The sequence below is a fragment of the Tyto alba genome, unplaced genomic scaffold (genome assembly GCF_018691265.1).
Source record: "Tyto alba isolate M040663 unplaced genomic scaffold, T.alba_DEE_v4.0 Super-Scaffold_23, whole genome shotgun sequence".
Lineage (NCBI taxonomy): Eukaryota > Metazoa > Chordata > Aves > Strigiformes > Tytonidae > Tyto > Tyto alba.
Genome location: NW_024881297.1, coordinates 27,550,323 through 27,575,233, shown reverse-complemented (window position 1 = coordinate 27,575,233; position 24,911 = coordinate 27,550,323). Strand labels below are relative to the sequence as shown.

General features: G+C 59.7%; 2 protein-coding genes across 19 annotated transcripts in view; both read right to left on the bottom strand.

Moving 5' to 3' along the window:
• Positions 1-11,005: 11,005 nt before the first annotated feature.
• STAC3 (SH3 and cysteine rich domain 3) lies at positions 11,006-15,992 on the bottom strand. Of its 4 annotated transcripts, XM_032997673.2 has the most exons (12): positions 15,665-15,992; positions 14,843-14,909; positions 14,182-14,437; positions 13,973-14,070; positions 13,639-13,714; positions 13,461-13,558; positions 13,274-13,355; positions 12,930-12,979; positions 12,682-12,785; positions 12,110-12,161; positions 11,746-11,883; positions 11,006-11,508 (listed from the first exon to the last, which is right to left on the bottom strand). In XM_032997673.2, the coding sequence occupies exons 2-12, from the start codon at positions 14,906-14,908 to the stop codon at positions 11,410-11,412; spliced, it is 1,119 nt and encodes a 372-aa protein (XP_032853564.1). In that variant the 5' UTR covers position 14,909; positions 15,665-15,992; the 3' UTR covers positions 11,006-11,409. The 4 variants fall into 4 exon arrangements, with proteins under 4 accessions (XP_032853564.1, XP_032853561.1, XP_032853562.1 ...); XM_032997670.2 differs by having other exon boundaries at positions 14,843-15,992; XM_032997671.2 differs by having other exon boundaries at positions 13,274-13,340; positions 14,843-15,992.
• A 952-nt stretch (positions 15,993-16,944) lies between these two features.
• Positions 16,945-24,911, bottom strand: part of R3HDM2 (R3H domain containing 2) — a 61,399-nt gene continuing 53,432 nt past the window's right edge. For 9 of the 15 annotated variants that reach the window (XM_032997654.2, XM_042796394.1, XM_042796393.1 and 6 more), the window contains 11 exons: positions 24,587-24,676; positions 23,709-23,951; positions 22,967-23,093; positions 22,341-22,576; positions 21,770-21,924; positions 21,339-21,439; positions 20,373-20,542; positions 20,044-20,188; positions 19,856-19,956; positions 19,234-19,318; positions 16,945-17,605 (listed from right to left, as the gene is read on the bottom strand). In XM_032997654.2, the coding sequence (XP_032853545.1) occupies positions 17,265-17,605; positions 19,234-19,318; positions 19,856-19,956; positions 20,044-20,188; positions 20,373-20,542; positions 21,339-21,439; positions 21,770-21,924; positions 22,341-22,576; positions 22,967-23,093; positions 23,709-23,951; positions 24,587-24,676 (1,794 nt within the window). In that variant the 3' untranslated portion in view covers positions 16,945-17,264. Of the gene's footprint in view, positions 17,606-19,233; positions 19,319-19,855; positions 19,957-20,043; positions 20,189-20,372; positions 20,543-21,338; positions 21,440-21,769; positions 21,925-22,340; positions 22,577-22,966; positions 23,094-23,708; positions 23,955-24,586; positions 24,677-24,911 lie in introns of all 15 variants that reach the window. The other 6 variants (XM_042796400.1, XM_042796401.1, XM_032997664.2 and 3 more) reach the window with 4 other exon arrangements.

The following is a 24,911-nucleotide window of genomic DNA, read 5'->3' as shown; positions in this document are numbered from 1 at the left end:
CTGCAACCCTGGCCCCACAGCTGGCACTCGCTGGTTGTGCTGCCTCCCCCCCCCCCCCCCCCCCCCCCATTGATGGTGACACAGGGTCATCCCTTGCTGCTAACGGGGACCTTTCCCTCGTTAAGGGTCTGCTCATGCCGAAGCTGTAAATCTCACTGGCTTTTGGCAGGGCACAATGGAAACCGTCATAAAAAATTCATACCAACTAAAGCAAACAAACAATAAACAAACAGCTAATAATTAAATGGTGAATTAACAGGATATATTTCATAGCCCCACAGAGCTGCGCTGCGGGATGAACCCCAGCATGGGGTGAAGGGGCTGGGTCCTGGGAGGACCTGCTGCCTGGTAGGGAAAGCAGGGTGCTCTTGGCCCCTCAGGGCTGCTGCCTGGGCCCCCTCACCCCAGCCCCAGCACACCCATACTGGGGAGCACAAGTGGCCCCACAGGGACTGGTGAGACTGGGCAGCGCTGGCAGTTCTGTGAAAGGCATCCCGTGCCAGCACTATCGTGACATGTTGTGATGACTTGCACAGCCACTTAATGGAGCAGCCCCGGCCCTTCCTCCCTGCCAGATCATTGTGCGCACACGGCGCTGGGATTGTCCCACATCCCCTCACTTTGAGTTAGTTTGTGATGTCATGCCCACCCCATGATGTCACCAATCGCTATGACATCACAGTCCCCTCCTTGCTTCTGCCCTGGCCATAATGTGCCTCTGATCACGCCTGCCTACCAGCACCCTGGCACCATCCATCACAGAGCACGGGCACATGTCATTTGTAACTGGCACCTTCATTTAAAGGGCTATTATCATCCTAATTCCCCCCATTAATCACGGGACGCTGTGTGATGAGCACCAAGAGAGCCGCTCTCTGACCCACAACTGCTGCAGGATGAAAGGGGGGGATGGACAGGCACCAGCCTAACACCCCGAGACTCTGACCCACCCCCCCCACTCCCCCCATTAACGCAAGAGGAGGATGAGGTGACCCCCTTCCGCATCCCCAACAGCTCAGGGAGCCAGCACCCCAATACGAGGAAGGAGCCTCTCTCCCTTGGCCCTCCTTGGTGCTGGGGCCGGTGGCCCGGGCAGCGTGCGGGGTTTTAAGAAGGGGGGGGGCGTTCCCACCACTGTCCCCCACGGCTGCGGGGGGCAGGGGCTGGGGTTGGGGGTCTTGGGGGGGGGGCAGGTCAGCTTTTCCATGACTGCTGTCGTGCCAGGAAGCATTTCCTGGCACCGACCCTGCAATTAACCACCAACTTGGCCCCGGCCCCCAATATTGATTTTTTTTTTCCATAATTCTCTGAAGAAAAGCCCAAGCCCAGAGCTGTGATTTCCAAAGCCTGTTTTATAAATAGCCGGGGTCACCAGCTGCCAATTGCTGTAATGCTGCCTTGATACAATTTAATAAACATAATAGTCTCTTCCTTCATTGTGACAAAGATCCTGGTGGGGACGGGCTGCGCCGAGCAGGGGAACACATGGCTGAGGCACACGTGCACACAGCCAAGACACATGCACACAGCTGAGATGCACGCACATGGCTGAGACATGTATGCAAGTGGCTGCCATGCATGCACACATCCAAGACATGCATGCACACATCTAAGACATGAACGCACGCGTGCAATACACATGTGCACATGGCTGAGATGCGCACAGATGGCTGACATGCGTGCACATGGCTGAGACACGCGTGCACACATCTGAGACATCCATGTACACATCTGAGACATGCACACACATCTGAGATATGCATGCACATGGCTGAGACACACACGTCTGACGTGCATGCACATCTGAGACACAAGTGCATGTCTGAGACATGCTCACAGATCTGAGAGACGTGCACACGTCAGACGTGTGCACACGCGCTGAGGCACGCACACATGGCTGAGACACGCGCACACACCTGAAACGCACCCACGGCTGAGACACCCACGGGGAGAGGCAGGAACACGCCACTGCGGGGCAGCTTGTGGGAAGCTGCGCGCTCGTGGAGGGGCAGCTCCCCCCCCCCCCTCCGCACACACACGTGTGCACGTGCCCGCGGGGCCGCCGTCCCGCGTGGGGCCGCCCCGGGGCCACCGGGAGGTCTGTGGCGCCCTCTGGTGGTCGCGGCGCGGGTCGGGCCGGCGAGGACCGGGAGCGGGATCCGGAGCGGGAACGGCAGCGGGATACGGAGCGGGAACGGGAGCGGCAGCGGGATCCGGAGCGGGAACGGGAGCGGCAGCGGGATCCGGAGCGGGACCGGGAGCGAGAACTGGAGCGGGATCCGAAGCGGGACCGGGAGCGGGATCCGGAGCGGGACCGGGAGCGGCAGCGGGACGGGGAGCGGGAGCGAGTGTCCCCGCTGCTGGGGCCGGCCCCGGCAGCCTCCGTGTGCCCGGAACATCCCGGCAGCGTGGGCGCCAGCAGCGCTGGGACGTGGGCGCAGGGACAGCCCGTGGCTCTCGCCGTGGGCCCCCCCCCGCCGCTGCCGCCCACCGAGCGGCCCAGGGACAGGATGGGGGGACACGGCCCCTCCTGCAGACGTAGCCCGCGGAGCTGCTGCGCTCCTGCTCGGGCCCCCGGGAGCCAGCCCGGTAGCAGGGCCGAGGCCCCCAGCCCCAAAAGGACCTTGACCCCAGCCTTGTGGGGACGCACTCGAGAGCCTGGGTGCCCTGCCGCAACCCTGTGGCTCCACACACGGAGTGGGGCCTCCCGGGTTGAGGAGCACCCTCTGCACCCCAAGCAAGCTCAGGTCCCACCTCCCCCATCGTGAGGGCGTGTGCCAAGCCCCCAGCAGCAGTCCCCTCTCCAGCTCACCATCTCCCACCCCCAGACCTGCTGACTGATGTCAGAGACTCCAAAATCAATTCACATCCCCGCCAGGACACAGCGAGAAGGCGACAAATCACGGCTGCTGCTCCACAGCCCCAGTGCCTCATTTTTCTTGCTGAACTCCATAATAAGAAATCAATGGCAGACGCTGCACTCCTGATGCATCTCCCCTGGGACAGGCAGCGGCAGGTCCTCTCGCCTCCCCTGCCCGCCCCAGCTCTCGGGTCCCCTCTCCAGACCCCAGCTCTGGTGGGGCTCACACTGCAGGGCAGCTTGCAGACCCTGCTCCCCAAAGACTCCCCAATTCCACGCACACCAGCTATGGGGAACGCTCAGCCCCACGCTGTCACATGGGGCCGGCCGTGTGGAGCCCTGAGTGTCCCAGCCAGCAGCTCCTGCGCATCCCCGTCCCCCGTCCCCCCCCCCCATCCTGCTGCAGCCCTCCAGGTGGCTGTGGGGCCCTGGGGAGCCCAAACGCGTCCCTGCAACATCGGGGGGTGGGGTGGGGGCCAAACAGCCTGGAGCAGCGCAGAGCAGGAAGGTCCCCAGCGGGCTCTTCACCTGGACCAGCAGCATCAAAAGGATGGGGCAGGTGGGTGGGAAGAATCCACGGATCCTGCGGGCACAGAGTCGGGGGGGGGGGGGGGGGGGGGGGGGGGGGGCACGCAGCTACTGTCACGCGGCAGCTCCAGCAGCTGCAGAAGGGCCTGGGCTGGGGAGAGCCGCTCCAATTAGCTGTAATCGCGCTTCCCCGCAGTGCCTGACACCGAAAAACCTACATAATTACCAGCAGCGACGGGGAAGGCAGGACCATGCGCTCGTGCTTAATTGAGTGTTTACAGCCCTGTGAGGAGGGGGGGGGCAATAAGAGCTCTACAAAAAAGCAACACCCCCACCCCAGCCGGAGAAGATACAGGGGAGGGGGGAGAGTACAGCCCCATCCCTTTGCAGCTGGGCTCGCTCTGTCCTTGCACCCCTTCCCCGGGGTATCCCTGTCCCCAAGTAGGCAGGACAGGTGGCCCTTGCCACCGCCACCACCAGCAGCCCTTGAGCTCGTGGTTGACTTGCAAATGCAGCCGCAGGAGCTGGAGGTCTCGCTCCTGTCAGCCAGGCTGAAATCCCCAGGGCCAGCTGGGGGGGGTCCATCACATCCAGACATGCCCTGGAGGTGGTGGGGCACGGGGACACACCTGCCCAAGGTCTGGGTCCTCCTGCCAAGTGGGGAGACATGATCCCAGAGGGCCGGCCAGGTTTGGGGTCCGGAAGGGTCACACCGAGGAGGGGTGATCTGTGAAGACGTGACAGGCACCAGAGCCCATCCTGTGGGCACTACCAACCGGCCCACACTGTGCCACCCCCAGCCTTGGCGGAAAAAGCTCCTGCCCAGCTGTTTGCTCCTTGTTAATTTTTCATGAGCGTGATGTTAATTCTGCTCACCGCATTGCCACGGACCCCATAACAATGAGCCGTGGTGCTACCCCTGGGCCAGGCAGCACCAGCATCAGGAGACTGCCGGGGCCAGAGGTCTCCAAAGGGGGCACAGCCAGGGCTCTCCCCACTGCACCCACTCCCCGGTGGGCGCCTGCCTCCAGAATGAGAATGTGCTCCTGCGTGTGCTCGTGTGGTCCGCGGAGGGGGGGCCGCAATGCATGGGGTATGCACATGGGCACACACATGCCGACACACACGGGATGATGCACAGGAATAGGCTTTGCAGGGACACACAGAGAGGCGTGTGTGGAAGCACAGGCACAGAGGTATGTGCATGGAAGCACGCAAATGTAAGTACACACATGTGTATGTGACATAGTTGCCCCCCCCCCCCCACCTGATGGCCTGGGGGCCTTGCAGCATCTCCTGCCCTGCAGGTGCAGCGCTGGCGTCTTCCCTGCTCTTTACTCTCTTCTTTGTGTGCCCAGGATCAACCTGTGGGATCGGACAGCTGGGTCAGAGAAGTGTTGCTTCCCATATTCCACAACCAGGGACACTTGGGGGTTGGGGGAGTGGGGCACACTGAAGTCCCTGTGCCACCCAGGAAAGCCATTTGGGCAGAACCCAGTCGTCTGAGCCCAGTGCTGGCGGACGGTCCCTGGCAGCCCCGTGGCTGTACGGCACTGCCGCACCACGGCGCGCTGGCTGCTGGTGCTGAGCAAGGGGCCCCAAAACAGGCCTTGGGAGGGAGGGGAGTGGGGCAGAGAGCTTTCCGCCATACCAAGTCCTGCCCTCCCAGACGTCTGCCACTTTCTGATGTGCCCAACTAGAATCACTAATTCCAATAAACCCAGGCTAGATTAATTTTCATTTCCCCATGCAAATCAGTGCTAATTAGGATGGATTTAGTTCACATCACAAGGGCTGTGGGGACAGACGCTGCACACGGTAGTTACTCCCCAGCCAGGCTTTGGGGTGTTTCATCCTCAGTTAATGATTTGGAAGGGTGGACCCCACAGTCTGGAGGTCAGGAGCTGGGGTGGGGCAGCAAATAGAGCAGGGATTGCTCTGGAATGCTTGATCCCTCTGACAACGCTCAGGCCTTGTGCAGGATCCCTGTGCTGGGCAGCATCCCACTCTCGCCTCTCCCCAGGACATCCCCCATGCCTGAATCAAATCTGCCCCTCCCAGGCCTCCCCCCACAAGATTTTAGCACTGCCCGATTAATGCCCGCGTGGGATACCACTGAACCACAGAGGTAATAAGCAAAGCTGATGGGGCAAACACAGGTGCCAGGGAGAGGAGGGGGGATGTCCCCACTCAGGGGACTTGGGCCCATTGGGTGCTGGGACTGGAGCGAGGAGACACTGGTTTGCACAGCTCAGAGTGAGGCAGCAACAGGCAGTGGTGGCAGGGGGTCCCTGGGGGGCCCCTCTTCACCAGCAGCCTTTTAAATGCAGATGGAGGGCTGATCTGGAGGCTGTGCTGTTTGTGCTGGGGAGCCGGCAATGGTCCCAGCACTGGCCCGGCTGGGACAGGCCAGCAGTACCCAGCAGGATGCAACCATTCCCAGATGCCCGGGGCCAGCCCTGCTCTTCAGCGGGGCAGGTGACAGCGCAGCCCCCCCCCAGCTCTTTCAGATTCTGCCTGTGCCTCCTCCTTTGCCAAATATTTAACTAATTAACGCTGCCCGCAGGCTCCTGTTTACGCAGCTTGTTGTTGAGCCAAGAAGGACTTCTGGCTGCCTCAGAGCAAAGACAGTGCAAACTGCAAACGGGACCCCCAGGCACAAAGCTCAACCCCCCCAGAAAGGCTGGGGCACCTGGGCTCTCCCCGCTGCTGCCTGTGATACACAGTGGAGCCTTCCCAGCACTGGCACAGCCCTGCATGCCCCCCATGCTCAGCACTGCACAGCCCACAGCTGAGACCAGCCCTGTCCCACTGAGCACCACGCAGCCCCTGGGACGCTGCACTGCCAGTGGCTTGCCCTGGGTGTGGGGGGGCCCTCCACCTCCATGGGTGGGACAGACACCAGCACTGTCCCCCTGAGCCATGCCCTCATGCCCTGGCTGCAGCTCCCTTTTCCCCTGGCTCTGCTGCCCCTTGAAATCTGGCTTTCCTGGTGCCTCTCACTTCCACTCCGTAGCTCAAGGGCCCCCAAACTCCTCTGCATACCCAAGCATCCCTGAGCAGCACTACTGCTCCTATGCAGCACCAGAGACCTGGAGCAGGGGCAGGAGGAGGGTGCTATACTCAGCTGCACCCCACACCCTCATCTTTACTCCCTTAGCTGAGTTGGGTGTTCACAGCACTGGAAGGGCAGGTGCCCTTACGCTGATCCCTGGGCAAGGGAAGGCAATGCAAATGGCCCCAGTGCAGTTCCCTGTCTCACAGGGGTGCAGCCTGGATGGGAGGACGGTCCCAGAGGCAGGATGCTGGTCCCATCAGTTCTCATTCAGCCAGCATGGGTGCCAGAGAAAGAGCCTGCAGTCCCAGCCCCCCAAGCTGTGCCTGGGGGCAGAGAGAAGCAAGGGACTAAGCAGGGGGCTGTGGAGGGCACTGTGCTGTGCCATGCCATGGGGACCGCACAGCACAGCTCGGGGTCTAGGCAGGCTGTGAGGCCAGAGACAGCGTGACAAACAGCCAGAGGCAGTGCCTGCCTCCTGCCCTCATTAAATCCCCCCTAACGAGCTCAGCACTGAGCCCTGGGGCCCAGCTGGACTCAGAGCTGGTCATTACTGCTGACAAGGACCTGTCAAAGTGGGAGATGTGGTGTGTGTCCCCTCCCATGCACAGCACAGCTAGTGGGGTCACACTGTGGGGTGGCACCTACCTCCAAACCTTGCCGGCTCTCCTTGGGCCTTCCCTCCCAGCCAGGCAGGAAGGTAAGCATGCCTCCTCGCCAGGTGCCAGTGCAGGATGGGCCCCCTCTCCTTGCTCACACTGCTTCTTGGGGATGGGGTGAGACTCAAGGTGCAGGGAGCTGTGTGGGGACTCTGGGGCTCCCCCAGCAACACTGCTGGGGCCAAAGGGAGACTCGGGAAGGAAGGAAGGGGCACAAGGGGAGAGCGCAGGCAACCCTGAGGAGAGAGGCTTTGGGCCAGGTGGGAGACAGCGATGGCAGGGCACTGATCAGGGCGGCAGGGAGCTCTGGACAGGAGGACAGGGCTGTGGGACAGGACTGCTGCCGAGCCTGGGATTTTCCCCTCCAGGCTCCTCTCCCAGGACCTGCCTGGAGTGGGAGAGATGCAGGAGGATGACGAGCACAGCCCCCCCTGCTACTCGAATCCCTGAGCAGAGCTGCTCCTTCCCGGGAGCACCCTGGCACAGATAAGGAGCCCCGGTGATCCCCAGGGCACGTTTAATCTAGGACAGGACAGTTATTGGATAAATACCATGAATATGTAAATTGCATTTATGCTGATTTACGGCTGGGGGGGCAGGTGGGGAGCGGAGATGGTTTAGTTTAGTTTAATGCATTTATTTCCCTGCCTCGAGATGGAGAACAATCTCTGAGCACTGCATCTGCCAAGTCAGAGGAGGTGATTCAAGCAGAGCCATACAGACAAGAGAATGCCAGGATGTAAGGGGCCTCACCTCACGCCGGGCTCGATGTGAGGGGCCTCACCTGTGGGGACAAGAGGTGGGCAGGCCATCGCATGTAGCACCCAGACATCTCCACCTCCACTGCACTTCCCTGGGGTTCACTTCACTCACAGGCACACAAGAAGAGGTGTGTGAGAGGCAGGTGCCCCCATCCCCTCCATGCCAGTGTTGCTCTCCTGGGATGATGTATGGATCCAGAATAGGACCAGTGGTATTTCAATTAATTTCCGGGCCTTGCAAAGACTGCTGACCTTTCATGAGATGCAGAGAGAAATTGAGGTGATTAATCTGGCAGGTCAGGGTGGCTCCTCCACCCTGACATTCCCTATGTGTTACACGGGGTGGGGCGAGTGGCAGACCCTTTGCATAAACTAGTTGCAAAGGATTTAGCAGTGAGATGGCGAACGTTTCCATGCCAGCAGAGTCACAGCCCCTCTCTGCAAACAGCTGGCTCACACCCAGGGTGTGGGCACCAGGAACGGGAAAAACACGAGCAAAACCAAACCCTAAACTTCTGCTCAGCAGCCCTACAACTGGTGTGCGCACACCACAGTGCCTCTGGAGTCTGTTTTCCCCTGAGCACACACACCCATGCCCACTCCAGGAGAGCCTTCAGCAAGGGGCCTTCCAGGCTGCGTGGGGGGGCAGACACAGGCACCCAGCACCACCCATCCTCCCTCATGCAGGAAAGCCGGGACACTCTCAGCCCACTGCCCACCGGGTTCAAATGACTCTTCCCCACTGCTGCCTGCCCCTCACATCTCACTTGCCATATAGCTACTCCCCCCCTGAGGAAGGACAACAGGGGCTGGGCTGCACCAGGATGGAGGGAGCACCTGGGCAGCCAGGATGCACATGGTAGAACTGGGAGGGGGGAAGGGATTCACCTCTTAATATCCTATTAACTGCTGATCAATCCAATTAGATCCTGCATGTAATGAAGGCCATCTGCTTCGTAGGGCTGGGCCTCAGCATTCCCCCACCCCCCCACCCCATCCCAAAGCATGTGCTGTCCTGTGCAGCAGCTGGAGTAGTCCATGAGTGCTGTCAGGGAAGGGGTCTGGGGATGGGAAGCTGATGAGAGGGGTTTTACCCAATTTTCCAGATGACTCTAATTAAGTTGTTCTCTTCAGCTGTTAAATTAGCTGGAGCACTCCCCCTTTCCCTGGGTGGTTCCCCCTCTTCCCCTCCCTACTTCTCAGATTCAGCAAATCAGCTTCCAGCCCCCCCGCTTCCCCCCCCCCGCCCCCCCGCAGGGCTCTGCAAATAAATAAATAGACAGTCCCAGTAAAATTAACCGTATGAAGAGCTGCAAATGAGGTGGAAAATTTTAATGGTTCGGCATTTAAAAGCTATCTGACAGGAGGTAGGGACGTGAGTGAGCCGGGAGGAAGCAGTCCTGGGAGCTGTGTATTGCCCCCCTCCTGCCTCCACCCCCAGGCCCTTCACTCCTCCATTTCCATTTTTCTCACCTGCCCTAGAGCAGCGCATCTCCCAGCTGGTGCTTGAGATGTTGGGATTAGGGGAGCACCCCCGATGTGGGGACCGGGCGTCTGCGCCCAAGCACACACACCCCCCCCCCCCATCTGGCAGCAGCCTCCAGAACACCTCCGGGGCCAGGAGACCCTGTGCCTTCTGGCCCTTCGTGGTGCCACGCAGGACGTGGCAGGGGCCAAGCCCGGTGGGTCGGGACTGGCAGCTGACTGGGCCGAAGACCACGAACCCCCCCCCCGCACAGTGAGCTGGCAGCGAGCCCCTGGGTGGACGGATCCGTGGAGGGGGGGTGTGCCCGCTTCCCCGCTCCATCACTAGGAGCTGCTCCTGGGCACCTACAGCCCCGCACAGCGCACTTGGCCAACGAAGGTGGGAGCCAGAGCCCCCCCCCCCCCCCCAAAAGACGCGGGGGGGGGGGGGCGGCAGAGCCACCCCCGTGCCCCCACCCCCGCCCCACCGCTCCTGCGGGCGCAGACCCTGCGCCGACCCCTCGATGCGCTTACATCTCCCGATTATTTTGCGGGCAGCGGGAGGGAGGTGGGGAGCGGCGGGGCCGGGCCAGGGCGAGCACGGGGACTCGTCCCCACGCCCCTGCCCGTGGCCCCCCCGGCGCAGCCCTTGGTGGCGGGGCGCTGGGGGAAAGGGCCGGCAGCCCTGCGACGGGGGGGGGGGGGGCTGGGGCTCCTGGGGGCCGCTTTGCCCTCGGATCCCCCCCCCCCCCCCCTTACTTGTCAGCGAGTGCCCGGACATGAATATTCATGTAGATGGTGGCGGGTGACAAGGATGGGGGTCGCGCCGCCTGCACGGCAAGCAGCTGGTCCCGAGGGACCGGCAGCGACCCCCGGCCCCGGGGTGTCGCGCACGGGGAGCGGGGGGGCAGCGGCACACGCACCGGGGTGGGGGAGCGGGGACCTTCCCCCGGGTCATTTGCATATTTTTGTGCATACGGAGGGACCGCACGGCGCGCCAGCAGCGCCCCCGCCCGGCCCGGCGGGTTCCATCGCGACCTCGCCGCGACAGCCGCCGTTACCGGGCCGCCGCGTCCCACGGCTGCCTGTCGCCATGGCGACGGGCGGCACTGGCCCCCCCCGTCGCCGTGGTTACCGCCCTGCTCGCCCCCGCTGTTACCGCCGGCGTCACGGCTCCGGGACGTCACGGGCCGCCCTCGGACCCTGCGGCCCGGCCCCAGCCGGGGGGGGGGGGGGGGCGCCGGCTGCTCCGCCCTCCCGGGCGCTGTTCCCGGCCCAGTGCCCCCCCCCCCGCCCCCGCGTCCCAAGGACTCGTCCTGTCCCCGCGATCCGTCACCTGTTGCCCGCAGCCCCGATTCGGGCCCCACCGGGCCCCGCGCCAGCGGTCGGCCCCGCGGGGGGGGGGGGCCCACGCTGAGAGGGGCCCCCCCCCCCGGGGATGCGAGGGTCGGGGCTCCGGCCACCCCTCCCCTGAGCCCCGGCGGCTGCTCGGACCGGCCTTGGGCTGCGGGGCCGAGGCAGGACCGTGGATGCTGCGTGGGGAGGGTGGGGGGGGTTGTACGTGCAGGAGCTGGGGCCACCGCAGCACCACAGTGACACCAGCACCCCAACACACACCCCCCCCCAGCACACACCAACACCCGCCCCCCCCGAACTCCAAACCAGGGAGAGCTCGGGGTGTGGGAGCAAGACATGTATTGTCAAAACACAGCATTACAGAGCCCAGAGCCGCGGCACAGGGCGACATCGGCACCCCCGCAGCACCCACCTCTTCAGGCAGAGGTGGCCAGGTAGCCTCCAAAGCGAGTCTGGGGGCGCACCCCCTCCTTGCACCTCGTGTCTCCGAAGGCACCAAAAACCCCATGGGGGAAACGGCCCGAGAGGCACCTCCCACACCCCAGGCCTGCTCTGGTCCTGGCAGAGATGGTCCTCACCGGAGATGCTGTTGCTGCAGGCAGCAGGGACTGCCCTCCCCATCCCCATCCCCATCCCCATCCCCATCCCCATCCCCATCCCCAGCAGCTCCCTGCAGCCAGGGCCTCTCTGTCCCCCGAGCTGGGGGGCCCTGGGACCCTGCCTCAGTCAGATCTCCTGCAGGAAGTCCACAGGGAAGAGCCCCACTTTGCGGCCGGTGTAGACTTTCACGTAACCATTCACCTCCTCGCCCTTCTGCACCACGATCTAGGGGCAAGAGGGTGCAGGTGAGACTCCCGGGGTCCCACAGAGCAGGAGGGAGGTGGCAACCCCCAGGGAGAGGGGCAGAGCGCATTTCATCCCGTGGGCTGGGGGCGGTGGGCAGGATGGGGATGCCAAGGCAGGCCAGGGCAGAGAGCAGCTGTGGGTGCTGCAGGGTGCCAGGGCAGCCGTGATGGGGGGGGGGCATGGGGCCTGGAGGGAGTCTGGGGGGTCCCATCTCACCTGATCCTTCTTGAGGGTGATCTGCCCAATCTCCCGGTTGCCCACGAAGGAGCGTGTCACCTTGTGCACCCGCTCGCCTGCCCGCACCCTGATGATGAAGTTTGGAGGGAAGTAGCCAATTTTTTCACCGATTTTCCCCTGAAAAAAGTCAGTGGATGGATGCGAGGTGAGGGTTGAAGCCAAGCTGTATGGCCCCCGATTCCTCTGTGACAAACAGCCTGCAGGTTGTGGGTTGGCATGAGGACACAGCAGATTTAGGGGGCTGTGTTCCCCCTTAGAGTGCAATTTGCTCTCCCAGCTGACCTCTCCCTTTGCTTTAAGCTCTGCATCTTTTCCCTCTGTGCTTGTAGGACACCAGCCTTACCCGCCACCACTCCTCATTGGAGTCATCGACCACTGTGATCTTCTCCCCTGGCCTGCAAAGGGAAGGAAGGGCTCAGTGTGAGAGGGGACAGGGACCCCTGACATGGAAGACCCTGAGGGTGGCAGGGAAAATTCCTCTTCCCACAGCACCAGCTCCTAGAGTCCTGTGCCAGGGGACATTAAGGAATGCACAGAGCTCTCAGGCTCAGGGACATGTGACAGGTCCTGTATGTGAGCAGCTCAGCCTCAGGCTTGGGGTGCAAGAAATCAATGGAACTACATCAGGATAAACCAGCAGCCTTGGAAACGAGGCTTGTGCCCAAAACCTGTGACAGCTGGCCCAGAGAGAGCCAGGGCCCCCACTAGATGCATGCCTATTGCGGCGGGCAGAAAAGCCGCATAACGCAAACCACAGCCAGCACAGCTCTAGCTTCTGCCCTCATTCATTCATTCACAAACCCCTCCTGGCCATGGAGCCTCACTGCTGAGATGAAGACTTCTCCCCCTCCCCACTGGACACCCCATATCCTTCCCCTCATCACCCCTGTGTCCGCTACATAGCTGGGAACTTACGGGAAATCCAGGTCATCTTTCTCCAGGGCTTTGAAGCGATAAAGTGCCACAAAATAGTGAGACTGCAGGTAGCCACCACGAATCCCTGGCTGTGGCTTCTTGTTCTGGGGGAGAAGGAAAGAGGGGTTCGGGGCCCCAGAGAGGTTGAGGACAGTCCTGCAGCGCCCAGCAGGGAGTTCCCTGCAGCCCCTGCCCACACTGCTCTGAGCCCAGGGGCCTTTGGGGTGTAGGGTGAGGATCACGGCTACCTTGTCATCTGTTGGGCTCTTCTCAGTCTTCTTGTCCCCTTCAGAAGTGCCTGTAAATAAGAGGAGGGAGGTTACATCTCTCCTGGTGCTGCCTCTCTGCCCCAGGACCAGCCTCCTCCCAAGGATCTCCTCTGACCAGGTCAACAAGAGGAAGCAGAGAATGCCCCAGGGTGGAGGCCTGTAGACCCCCTTTCTGCAGGGCAAACCCCACCCCTGTGAGCCCCCCAAGCACAGTCTCCCCACTAGGCTCCCCCCTTGCCCACGCTTGTGGCTGGAGCTCAGCCCCCCACTTCAGTTCCTTGGCCCCCGTGTGCAGCCAGCCCTGCTGCGGTCACAGCACTCACCACCCTCGGTTTTGCTGCCTTCTGGCTTCGTGGCCTCGGGTTCCTCATCCATCATAGCAGCTAAAGGCTGCAAGGCAGAGAGCTGTCAGGGGGTGCAGAACGGGCAGGGAGGTGGGTGGCAACGGGGCACAGGCTGTGGTGCCAGGACCCTTGGGCATTTGGAGAGACACGCCAAGCCCGCACTCACATTTTTCTTGTCATCCTGCCCTTTCTTGCGTTCCTTGTTGGCCATAATGACGCCTGTCCGCAGGGTCTCGAACACGGGGTCGCTCCTGTTGGCTGCCGCTGGGGCGCAGGGGTGGTGAGAGGGATTCAGCTACAGGACGCAAGGAGATGGGGCACCCCGGCGTGGGGACAGTACTTACAGAGCAGCTCCTTGACACAGGCATATTGCTGGTCACTGTAGAGCGGCGAGCTGTATGCCCGGCGAAACCCTGGGGGCTGGAAGGAAAGAGGAGGTCAGAGCACCAACCATGACCCAGACCCATGGACCCTCCTGTGGGAGCTGAGGGGGGGGAGTGGGTGGATGCTGGGGACCCAGAGGGTGACGCCTGGGTCCACCCCTCGGAGCCAGGAGGAGAGGTAGGTCATGGAGCCTGGGTCATGCCTGCAGGGACCGAGCCTGCTGCTCCCTGCCGCAGTGCTTTGGTCTTCCCTGCGAAGAGGTGCCCCAAGCCCAGGGCTGGTGGGAACACTCACAATTTTGCCAAAGCAGCGCTGCATCTCCACGTAGGACTGGCAGTGGTGGTGGATGTTGGTTTTGCAGTTCTTGCATCTCAGGCCAAATTTGTTGTTGACTGGCCGGGGAGGGGGCAGAAGGCAGAAAGGAGAGGCAATGTGACGCTGCAGCTGTGGGGCTGGAGCCCTCATCAGCCTTGGCCCCCTGACCCAGCCCCCTCAGGACTTACGGACAATCATGCGGGCACAAACATCACAGAACTTGGGCTTTTTGAAGTAATGATCTTTGAACTTGTGGGGTTTGTCATTGACAAGTTTCTGGGGCTCGGGAGGGGGCTCAGGTTCCTCCTCCTCTTCCTCCTCTTCCTCCTCCTCATAGATGTAGTAGATGGGTCCCCCTGAGGGGCTGACCAGCTCCCCATTAGGCTGTGGCTCTGGTGCTGTCTCCTTGGGCTTTCGCTGGAAAAGTTGCTTCAGCTTCTGTAGCTGCTGGGGCATGAGAAGATGCATTGCACATGGCAGGCATGTGGGGTGAGGCAGGCAGAGAAGCTGGAGCCTCGTTCCCCACCCCTTTGCTCTGACCTAGAGACTTCTCCTTCCCCAGGTGGGAGAAGAGCCCAGGCACCCTGGGACAGAAATGCTGTGAGGACAGGTAGCCTTCTCGCATCCCCGTGGAGCCCCCACAAAAAGGGAAACTGTCTCCTGAGCACCATGTGGATGTGGACACCCTGGGGAAAAGCCAAGCTGGGAAATGGTCACCCACTGCCCTGCTAGATCAGGATCCCACCAGACATGCCCAGCCCCACAAAGACTCCTGGGGCTGAGGCAGACGTGAAGCTAGAAAGGTGGCTTCCCCCACCCACCCAAGCTGCCCTGTGGGCACCCACTTACCCGGCTCTTGGGTTTCCCACCTGACGCAGGTGAAGCTGGTGGATCCGGCACTTCCTTCTCTGTCATGCTACAAGGGGAAAAGAGACACATCATGTTGGCTGGGGCTGTTCGCACTGCGGGTGCCCCGTAGAGGCAGGAGCCACAAGACCTTGCTGGATGGGAAGCATCTCCTGAGACAGTGCCTCCTCCCTCTGCCCCAGCAAGGGCCAGTTCTGCTGCGGGCGAGTTCCAGGACCCTGGGGTACCCCCACTGGGCCCTGTTGTGTAGGCTGGAGAACAGCAGGCTCCCAAGCCTAGCATGCAACAGCGCTGCTGCTTGCTTGGTGGACACAGTACCAGGTGCTGTGAGCCAGACCTTGGGCTACCTGCACGTGTCCACCTCTGCCTAGACATCTTCATCCCATGATTAAACTGGAAATGGTGCTGCTCTTGGCCCTCTAGACAAGAATGCCTGTGATGCTGTCTGGCATCCCTGCACAGCCCTGCTTTCTCCTCCACAGCTGCATGCTACCATGGGGGCAGGATCTGCTGCTGCATCCCTCAAAACATGCCCAATTCCACCTCTGACTGTCAACCATCTCCACAGTCCTTACAACCGGACATCGCTATTTTTGGTGATACCTAACATAAGGCCCCCCCATGCCCCTGTGGAAACCAGCCAGGGCGACCATCAGGGGAACATTGATGGGAAGCTGGGGAGTCCTGGGGAAAGGGGTACTGCAAAAGTAAAGAGCCCTGGGGTCCTGCAGCAACGTGAGTGGCGCAGGGGCCCATGGGGGTCACTGGTCACAACGAGGGGGAGCCGTGTACGGAATTACTTACGCTGTTTGGAGTTCTTGTCCTGCGATGAAAAACCCAGCAAAGGGTGGCCGACGCTGGGGCCCCGTTGGCTGCAGAGCCCCCAGCCCTCTGTGCCGGGCGCGCAGGGAGGGGGGCAGCTGCCCCAGTCCCGTGGAGAGCAGGAGTGACAGGCCAGAGGGGAACCGACAGCTGAGCGCTGGCTGAGGCTGACGCCGAGAAATTGGAGCCCATGCAGGAGCCAGGAGGGGAGTGGGGTGGAGAAGAGCCACTGGCTATTTGCGTTGGTGGGTTGCTGGGTGTGCCAGAGGCCCACCCACACCCTGGCATGGAGCAGCAGCAGAGCTGGGTCACACCAAGTGCTCCAGCCTCCGTGTCTGCTTTGCTCTTGCATTTGAGGCCTCTGTAGCTGGGACGGGAAAAGGAAAGAGTGGCAGCAGTGGGGTGTCTCATGGGGCAGCTCTCACGGCTGCCCCACAGCCCCTGGCAGCAAATCCTGGTCATCTGCCCTGCACTGAGACAGAGCTGCCACGGAGGAGAGAGCTGGGGACCCCATGGCTATCTTGCACTGCAGTGGGTGTCAAGTCTTTGGGGCTGGACAGGCACCCCAACATCAGTCCCTGGACCTACGTCCCTGCCAGGCTGTGGGTGGCAGCGGGGCAGGAGTTTGCACCAAGCCTGGGGTTGGAGCCCACTCCTTCCAGGCAGCTCCTACCTCTCCACTTGCACCTGCTCTTGAAGGTAACATCCAGATGCTGCAAGAGGCTCCAGCTGCTGTGTGCAATGCCACGGTGAGGGTGGTACCAGCCCAACTCCTGTACTCACAGGGCAGGAGGACACAGCGATACCTGCACCTATCAGCTCAAGGGCTGCTCCCCTCTAATCAGGAGGAATATGTTGCTTCCTGCCAGGGGATACAGCTGGGGACACCCCATGCCCCCATTCTTGTCATTGCACAGCTACATGGGGCCAGCAGCTGGAAAAAGAGGTTTTGAATATCTGACAGGGGGACCAGCCCTAGGGCAAAGTGCTCAGTGCTCCTCTCCCAGTCTTGGCTCCTAGCATTAGCAAGCCATGAGCGCGCAGCCCTTGCACATGCCAAGCATGGGGGCAGGTCCTGGGCAGGAACACATCTTCCTGTAAGCAGCCCTTCTGCTCCCTGGCTGGCATCTCACACTGAAGAGGCAGCACAGACAGCCCCTAGCACTGATACGGGCAGAGAATGGGGAAGCAGCATTAAAGTGATGGACAAGTTTTCTTGTTATATTTAAAAACAATCCCCCCCAATAAAATAAAACAAAAAATACCTCCCAAATAATAATCAAGATTAAATAAAATGTGCAGTGAACATACCAATCAACATCTGTATGTGCAGTTCAACACAGTGCTTAACAAAACAATATACACAGGGTAAGGTGGGTGGGCATGGGCATCACTCCAAAAATAATAATAATAATAATTAATAATAATAAAAATAAAAAAAAATCAATTTCTTGTCTCTTAATTATGTCCATATAAATATATCCAGGAAGGAGGGCGAGAGGAAGGGAAGGCAGAAAGGAAAAGAGAAGGCAGAGGGAAGTGCCCACAGTCCAGTGTGCTCTGTGCCCATGCGCCGTGAGCCCTACTGTGAGCTGGCACGCTCCAGCACCCGCAAATCGTAGTTCTTTTTGGCCACACGCAGCTTGAAGCGGCTGAGGGAGTTGTTGAGGCGGAGGGAGGCATTCTGGGCAGCCAGCGGGCTGGGGAACACGGCCACAATGGTGTATAAGGCAGCAAGGTCACTGTGCCTGCCGTTCTCCGGAGTCCCGTTGTCCCCACCGCCTCCATCTCCACGGCGCCCCTGAGTCTCTTTCAGCCACTGGATTTTGGCACCAGCCATCGCAAGCTGGGTGAAGAGCTTGTCAGCCTCTGTCCGCGTGATGCCCTCGGGCAGGTCTGTCACTTCCAGCACTCGGCCCAGCACTGCAGTGGAACAGACAGCATGTGTCAGTGGCAGATTATTGGGTGGCAACGGTACAGTGAGAGATGATGCGTGGGCTCCTCACCAGCTCTGGGGTTGGAGGTGTCACCTCGACTTGGCCCATGAAAGCAGTGCTTTGCTAAGCTGCCCCCACATTAGGAATGTATTTTTTTAAGCCAGTCACTTCTTCCCCCTCAAACTACCCCTACCATTCTGCTCCCTACAGTGCTGCATCCTGATCCTTTCTGAAGCCCACATCCTGGTCCCCACATGGCCTGCTTCAAGAGGAGACTGGTAGTTTGCCCAGGGCTCCAAGCAACACCAAGTCCTCCTTGCTTCCTTTGGCTGGGCTTGGCTTTTCAGTTAGGGCTTTCCCAGGTGCTCTGCCCTGTCTTCCTATCCTCATCCTCAGGTACCAGGACTGGGAGCTAACCTGGTTCTCCTGCCCCCTGTCTCTGGAAGGGAGAAAGACATCGACACGTGTGGAACCTGAATGTGACACTGCCCTGTGTGCTTCACCCAAGGGGAGGACCCCTTTGTGTGCCCAGCCCATTGCCACGCCAACCTCTTTGCCTCTGCTCTGTGGTACCCAAACACTTCTGCTGCCTCCTGGCTCCAGCCCTGACTTTTGGGCTTAGCAGAGGGCTGGCTGAATGGATTCTTTGCTAATATTAACGCGGCATGTAATGAACATGCCAGCCGCAGGGAGGGGGGCAGCTATCCGGCCAGCAGCTCTTAAAGGGCCCCCTGCAACCAGCTGCTGTCGTCGGTGGTGACGTGGAGTCGACACGGGGGACAAGTCTGAAGCCTCCAGGGAGTCAGTGAAGACTGCCTCCCTTCCAGGCTGTCTGGCTCATGCCCAACTAGCAGGTCTTGTATTGCTGTGCGGAGAAGCCAGACACATGCCTTTTCTTCCCTCCCTGATGACCCAGTGGAGACCTCCTGGGGCAAGGAACAGGAACTCCCCTCCCCTTTGGAGACAAATGATCCACGGAGGATTTCAGCCCTCACAGACACCCCTGGAAGATCGAAAAGATCTTTACAAAGATGAGGGCTCTGCAACTCCTAACCCCACTGAGAAATGGAAACATGAAAGGGAAGGGTCGCTTGGTAAGGCAATGGTGGGAACAAGACCTCCGGGGTCTGGACACTCACTTTCTGCTGACAAAGAGGGAATAAAATCCCAGTTCTGCCAGCTCTACCTGCTTCATCATTTCAACCCTCACAGAGGCAGGAATAGGGCTCAGGTGTCCTGGTGCTCATCACTGACTCTCCAATTTCTCCCCACTCTTCCTCAAAAGCTTTGCTCAATGCAGGCAGTGTTTACTGGGTTCCTGAGCAACCCCTGTCTCCCACCTCCTGATGGGCACAGTTGACTGGGACAGGCTCTGCTGCACCCCCCGGGCCCAAGCCAGGCCTCACGTGGGCTCTGTGTGGTGTGTGTTTGTGTGCATAGGGGAGGCAGTGGCAGGCAGAAACTGCTCTCTACAACCACCCCCAGCAATGGGTTCTGTGGGATACTGGTGTGGGGTACAGATGGCATCTGGAGTCTCTGCCAATGCCAGTTATGCCCATGCAGTGGGGAACAGTCAGAGGGCAAAGGAGGAACTGCTTGAGGAGGGTCACTTGCCTACATCACTTGTCCCAAGGTCAGTGGATGCTGACTTGAGAGCCTGCCTCTTGCTCCGGTTTCCATGTTTCATTCCAGTCTGTCCCTTAAAGAATAAAAATGTTAGTGTGTCACTGGAGGGGACACTGTGGCCTCACAGTGCCCACAGAGCATCCTGGCAGGAGGGGGGAAGACCAGACTTGACTAGGCCATGGCTGTGAAGGTGAATGAAGACACCCGGCGGAACTTTGCACCCCCTGGCACCTTTGATGTGACACCACGCTTGGGTAAGTTAGACAAGATCAAGGCACAGCCATGCTTCCAGGACACTCAAAGGACTTGAGGCTGACACTGCTTCTGGGCAAAGCTGGGAGCAGGATGAAATTTTAGCCCAGTGCCTGGCTCTAAGGAAATCCATTTACAGTGGCAGCTCTGCTGGATGGATGGCAAGAGTGTGGGTTAGGCAGCCTGCTGCCTAATCAAGGGATGTCCAAGCCCAGGGCATGGCCTGAGACTCACTTCTTAACTACTCCTGGGCCTACTACCCTGCCCAGAGAGGGGTTGTCCAGGGAGAGGGGAGGGGGCAGTCTTGCTCTGCTCCCAGGACAGTGAAAGGGTGGGTGGGGGTTTGACCCAATTTTACCTGGTGTGCATTGTAGTTGGGCTGGTTGTGGAGCAGCGGTGGGGGACAGATAGACAGATTATACTGCAGTGGCTGGCCCAGCAATGAGTAGCGCCCATCACCTGCAAAAAAGGAAGCAAATGTTTTAGGGGTCCAAAGAAATCACAGGAAAGACCCAGCCCTGTGCTGTCCCCACTCCTTTGCCTTACCTTGTGCTGGGCCCATGGGTCGGGGGAACTGTGTGAGGACAGGGAGGGGACTCAGCCCCGTGCAGACACTGTTGAGGTTGGTGACAGGAGACGGTGTCGGGGATTGGGTAGGGGATGTGATGGGGCTGTTCAGCTGGGTGCTGACCTGGGGGAGGGAGAGCGTTAGACAGCCCCAGTGCTTGTGACTGGTCCCATACCTGTCTCACCACCATGGAACGACCCCACCCCTACCTCCCAGCCCATCCAGACAGCACAGATGCTGGGGTCCTCTCTCTCCCGCCAGGCTGCTCCCAAAAGATGAGCTGCCTTCTTCCCAGTCCTCTCAATACCTGAGCACTGGTGTCTGGGTTGTACAGGTCTCCTGGCTTCTGCCCCCGCTGGTCCAGGCTGTAGTACTTACAGTGGCTCCACTGCACCACAGGGGGATTCTGGGGGGCCTGGGGGCCATTTGGTACATTCAGTTGCATCACAACCACACCAGGGCCTGATGGAGACACTCCTGGGGAGAGATGACAGCAGCAATATTGCCCAGGCTCTGTGCACTGCTGCTGCTGGGGCTTGCTGTGGGACAAGAGGCAGCAGGCCTGTCTATGCAACTTTGCATCCTTCCCTACAACACCCCCTCTGTCCTCTCCCCTCTGCTACTCCCGACTGCCCGGGTGGGTTGAAAAAAGGCCCCACCAAAACCTGGTTAGGATCCCTCTCTGGTATCACAGCTTATATCAGAAAGCGATGACTTTTAATTCAAGAGAAATACGAGCAGAGAGGACAAGTTGAAGGCAACTTGGGTGACCTCTCTGAGCATCACAGCAGAACTTCAGGCAAAGGAACTAATCACACAGCTGGACGCAGAGCTCAAGCAACCTGGTTCCAGCTCTTGCACCAATTCACCAGGCCCCAGCTCACTTCCCTGTAGCTGGGACAGAACGCAGGAATTCTTATGTTCCTCTCACCCGCAGTGCTCCCTGGTCCCACCAGCTGCCCTGGTGACACTCGGCCGCGTTGCCAGCAGAGGGAGTTCGCAGCCCACAGCAGCTCCCCCTGCCCGCTCCTACCCTGCCTGCCCACCATGACAAGGAGATGCCACGCAGAGGCCAGCATCAGCCTGGAGCAAAGTCGCCGTGCCACGTCCTGATAATTCCCAGTGGGCCGTGGGACGGGTAAGACTAAGGAAACCCATTGCACAGACCACCAGACTGGGCTCTGAATTGGCAGCTCTGTTCACTGCAGCCCCTAAAAAAGCTGATCCAATCTGTGCAGAACCAGTACCAACCCTGACCAGTGACCCCTCTTACCTGAATACTGCTGCTGCATCTGTGGCGGGCTGCAGGGTGATGGGGACTGTGGCATCTGATACTGTTCAGAGCCAGGTGGCTGAAGGAACCCCACCGAAGGGCTGTGAAGCAGAGAGTGCTCTGGTGAGGTGCTGGGGATGGGAAGAAACAGCCGATCCATCTGTGCAGGCAACCACCAGCTCCCTCAATACTTGAGATGGCTAGAGACACAGCTGCCTCTAGAGGAGCACAGGAGGCACCCCATGCTGCAGGGCAGCCACGGCCAGGAAGCGCTGACAATGGGATCTAGGACTGGGCAAGCTCAAGAGATGACCAGCATCTGCAGGGCTCAGCTACCTCCTCTAGCTGCAGGAGTAGGATGCTATGCCCTTTCAGTAGGGTAAGCAGGACCCCTTTCTCCCCAAGGCAGGCCAGAGATACAGAAGCTTTACCTGGTGCCATTCTGCTGGGCAGTTGGGATGACGCTGTAGTAGATGGGTACCCCTCCAGCCTGAAGTCCCCCCTGAACAGACTGGCTGGCTGGTACAAGCACTGGCTGCTGAAAGGGCTGCTGGACCACACTCTGCGACTCATTGGCCACGGGAACCTGTGCAGGGAGGAAAGAAGCAGCCCTATGGAATGACAGAAAACAGAGCAGGAGCAGGGAGAACTGGCCCCAAAGAGACACCAGTGAAGTCCATCCGAGGTAGAAATGTCAAGACGGTTGTTTACTGCAGACCACATGTCTACAATCTTGCCCACGCAAGGGCAGCTCCTCCCAGCTCTTCTGCTAACACAATGGTGAAGAGACCAGCCGCACTCAGTCCTCCTCAAGGCATGTCCCACACAGATCCAAATGTGGATGTGCCTTCCCCAAGGTGGCAAGCATGCACTGTCTTCTCAAGGTAAGTTTCCATCTTTGGCTCCATCACTCAGGCACAGGAACAGGGCACTTCCTGCAAGGCCTGCACAGCTGAGGCCCCCTCCCCAGCAGCCCCTCATCGAAGAGCAACTGATGCCTACCTGGTACGAAGGCAGTGGAGCGTACTGGACCATCAGGCCTTGCATCTGGCTCCCCATACCGCTCCTCTGGCTGCTGAGAAGGCCAGGGGGCTGTGCCTGCTGCACTCCCATCACACTCTGCATCTGGCCCCCCATGCTGTTCCTCTGGCTGTTGAGGAGGCCAGGGGGCTGTGCCTGCTGCACTCCCATTACACCTTGGTATGTTTGCTGCTGGCTGGACATCATTGGCTGTAAACCTGTCAGAACAGGGTTTAAATGGAGCAGCTTCCTAGCTGGCCACAGGAGACAACCTGAGACTTGGCATATGAGGGCTCAAATCCCGCTTTGCCTCCATGTAAAAAGACCTGAAAGAAGCTCCTGGCTTTATATCCACACTGCAGCTCCTCAGCACATGCTACATGCTGAGCATGAGGGAAAAGACTGGAACAGCTTTTGCAGCCAGGCCAAGTTTCAACTTTCTTTGGCACAGTCAAGAGGCACTCTATAGTCAGCAAGTCCAGCAAAGTGTGGGAGACAAGGAAGAGCAGACTGGTCCCAGAAAGTGCATGGGAGATCCTTAAGAGCCAACAAGAGTGGCAGGAAAGAGAAACATGCCCCCCACCCTCCCAGCTTCTACACCCCCTTACCAGGCTGCTGGGACTGCTGGGGAAGCTGCTGAGTGCGCTGGGAGCTGTAGGCCACTGGGTGACTGAGAGATCTGTATTGCTGGCTGGAGTTCGGGTACTGCCCAGGAGGGTAGTAAGAAACCTGAATCTGTCAGAATTAAGAAAACGTGGTGATGAGAACACAAGGAGCAGGACCGAGAAAGCTGGTCTCCTAGGACCAGTTTTCTTTCTCACCTGGCCTGGCTTCTGCTGAAGGAAACCAACCAGGGCTTTGGCTCTGGCCAGACGATAGCTCCTCAGGGAACCACAGCCCCTTCCCACTCCTCCCAGCCTCCACATCCAAGCCTTTCCCAGCACAGCAGTGCAAGCGCACAGTAGGCACAATTCTCATCTCACAGCTCAGGGGAACAATTCTAGAGGTCAGAATGCCCTGCAGGACCCCCAGGAGAGCTTACAGATGTCAGCCCTGAATCTGGTCACTGTCCCTCCCCCAACACTATGACTCAAGAACAGCCAGAGGGGTCCCAAGATAAATGCCTTGTGAGCTCAGAGGGACAAGTGGGCAGAGATGGTCCTGTGCCTAGCAATGGTACATGCCAACCCAGAGCTTGGACCCCTGTGTGTTGATCCACTGCAAATGAGCAGCAGAAAAAGAGGGGACCCACTCTCAAGGAACTGTTCTCTGGACTGCTCCCCTGCAGCCCCTTGCCTGACAGCTTTGGGCCAAGGTGCACATCCCCTCCAGGCTTACGCATGTCCTTACTTGCTGGGGAGGCTGAATGTAGCCCTGGGGCTGCAGCACCTGCTGTGTGGGGGCCGTGTGCCCTGAGGCGGAGTAGTTGGAGGTGGGAATGGGCTGCCCAGGGGTTGCCATGATGAATCCTGTCTGCTGAGGATGCTGGGAGATGAGGGATGACTGGAACATAGCCGAGGAAGGATCCGGGGCTTCCGTAGAGCCCTGTCGGCTGAGGCTTATCTGCCCAAAGGGGTTGCTGAGTTCGTCGGCCTGCATTGGGGATAAGTGGGAAGGACGGAGGAGGACAGCATGTAGGACATAGCTCTGCTGAGTAGATTGCAGACCCCTTCTCCCTACTCTGTGGAGGAGCTCGCCCAAGAAAGGTCCCCAGAAATGAGCCACAGACCAAGAGCATTCTGCAGGACAGGGAATAGGGGCATGCAAGCTGCTGGTGGGGCCCAAATGCTCAGTGGACACTGGTGACATGTGGGCCCCCACACAGGCAGGGGGGGCCCCAGCCCAGAGGCCATGTCCCATGGGGTGTGCCAGTCCCAAAAGACCTGTCAGAGACAACACAGGGGCTGACTGAGACCGCAGGGCAGCCATGGCCCCTGGACCCCAGTGCTGGGCACAAAGTGTCGCTTATTGGTCGAGCTCTGGGCTTTGCATTTGCTCTTCCCCAGGCTCTTTCCAAGATCAGCCACTCCAGCAGTGTCTGGCCCTGGTGGGTCCCACAGCCCCAGGCATCCCACTGCCTTGACACCACTGCAGTGCAGAGCCTCCACGAATCCCAAACCCACTGAGTGCAGTGTCCACGACACACATGACTAGCAAAAGCTCATACAACACAAACACAGCACATGAGTACAACAGAGACAGTGCAGAAGAGGAAATGGGATTTATACCAAGTTGTACTGCTGGGGTGGAGAGACTGGCAAGAGGACTTGGGGGCAGGAGCTTGGAGAATACTGAACAGGCTGCAGCGCTGGGACCGGCTAAGACCAGCAGAGAAGGGAGTAGAGGAGAGAGATTTGGGTGGGAAAAGAAAAAGGGGAAGGAAGGATAGGAGGAAGGAGAAAAAGAAGGAACAACAAGGTTAGTCAACTGAGCCAACTGCAAACACACAGAGGGGGGCATTGCAGAGGGTCAGAAAGCATGGAGACCAGAATGGGGGAGCATTCATCTCTCTGTGAAGACACACAGCCCAGCCAGTTGCTTTGTGGAAGCTGG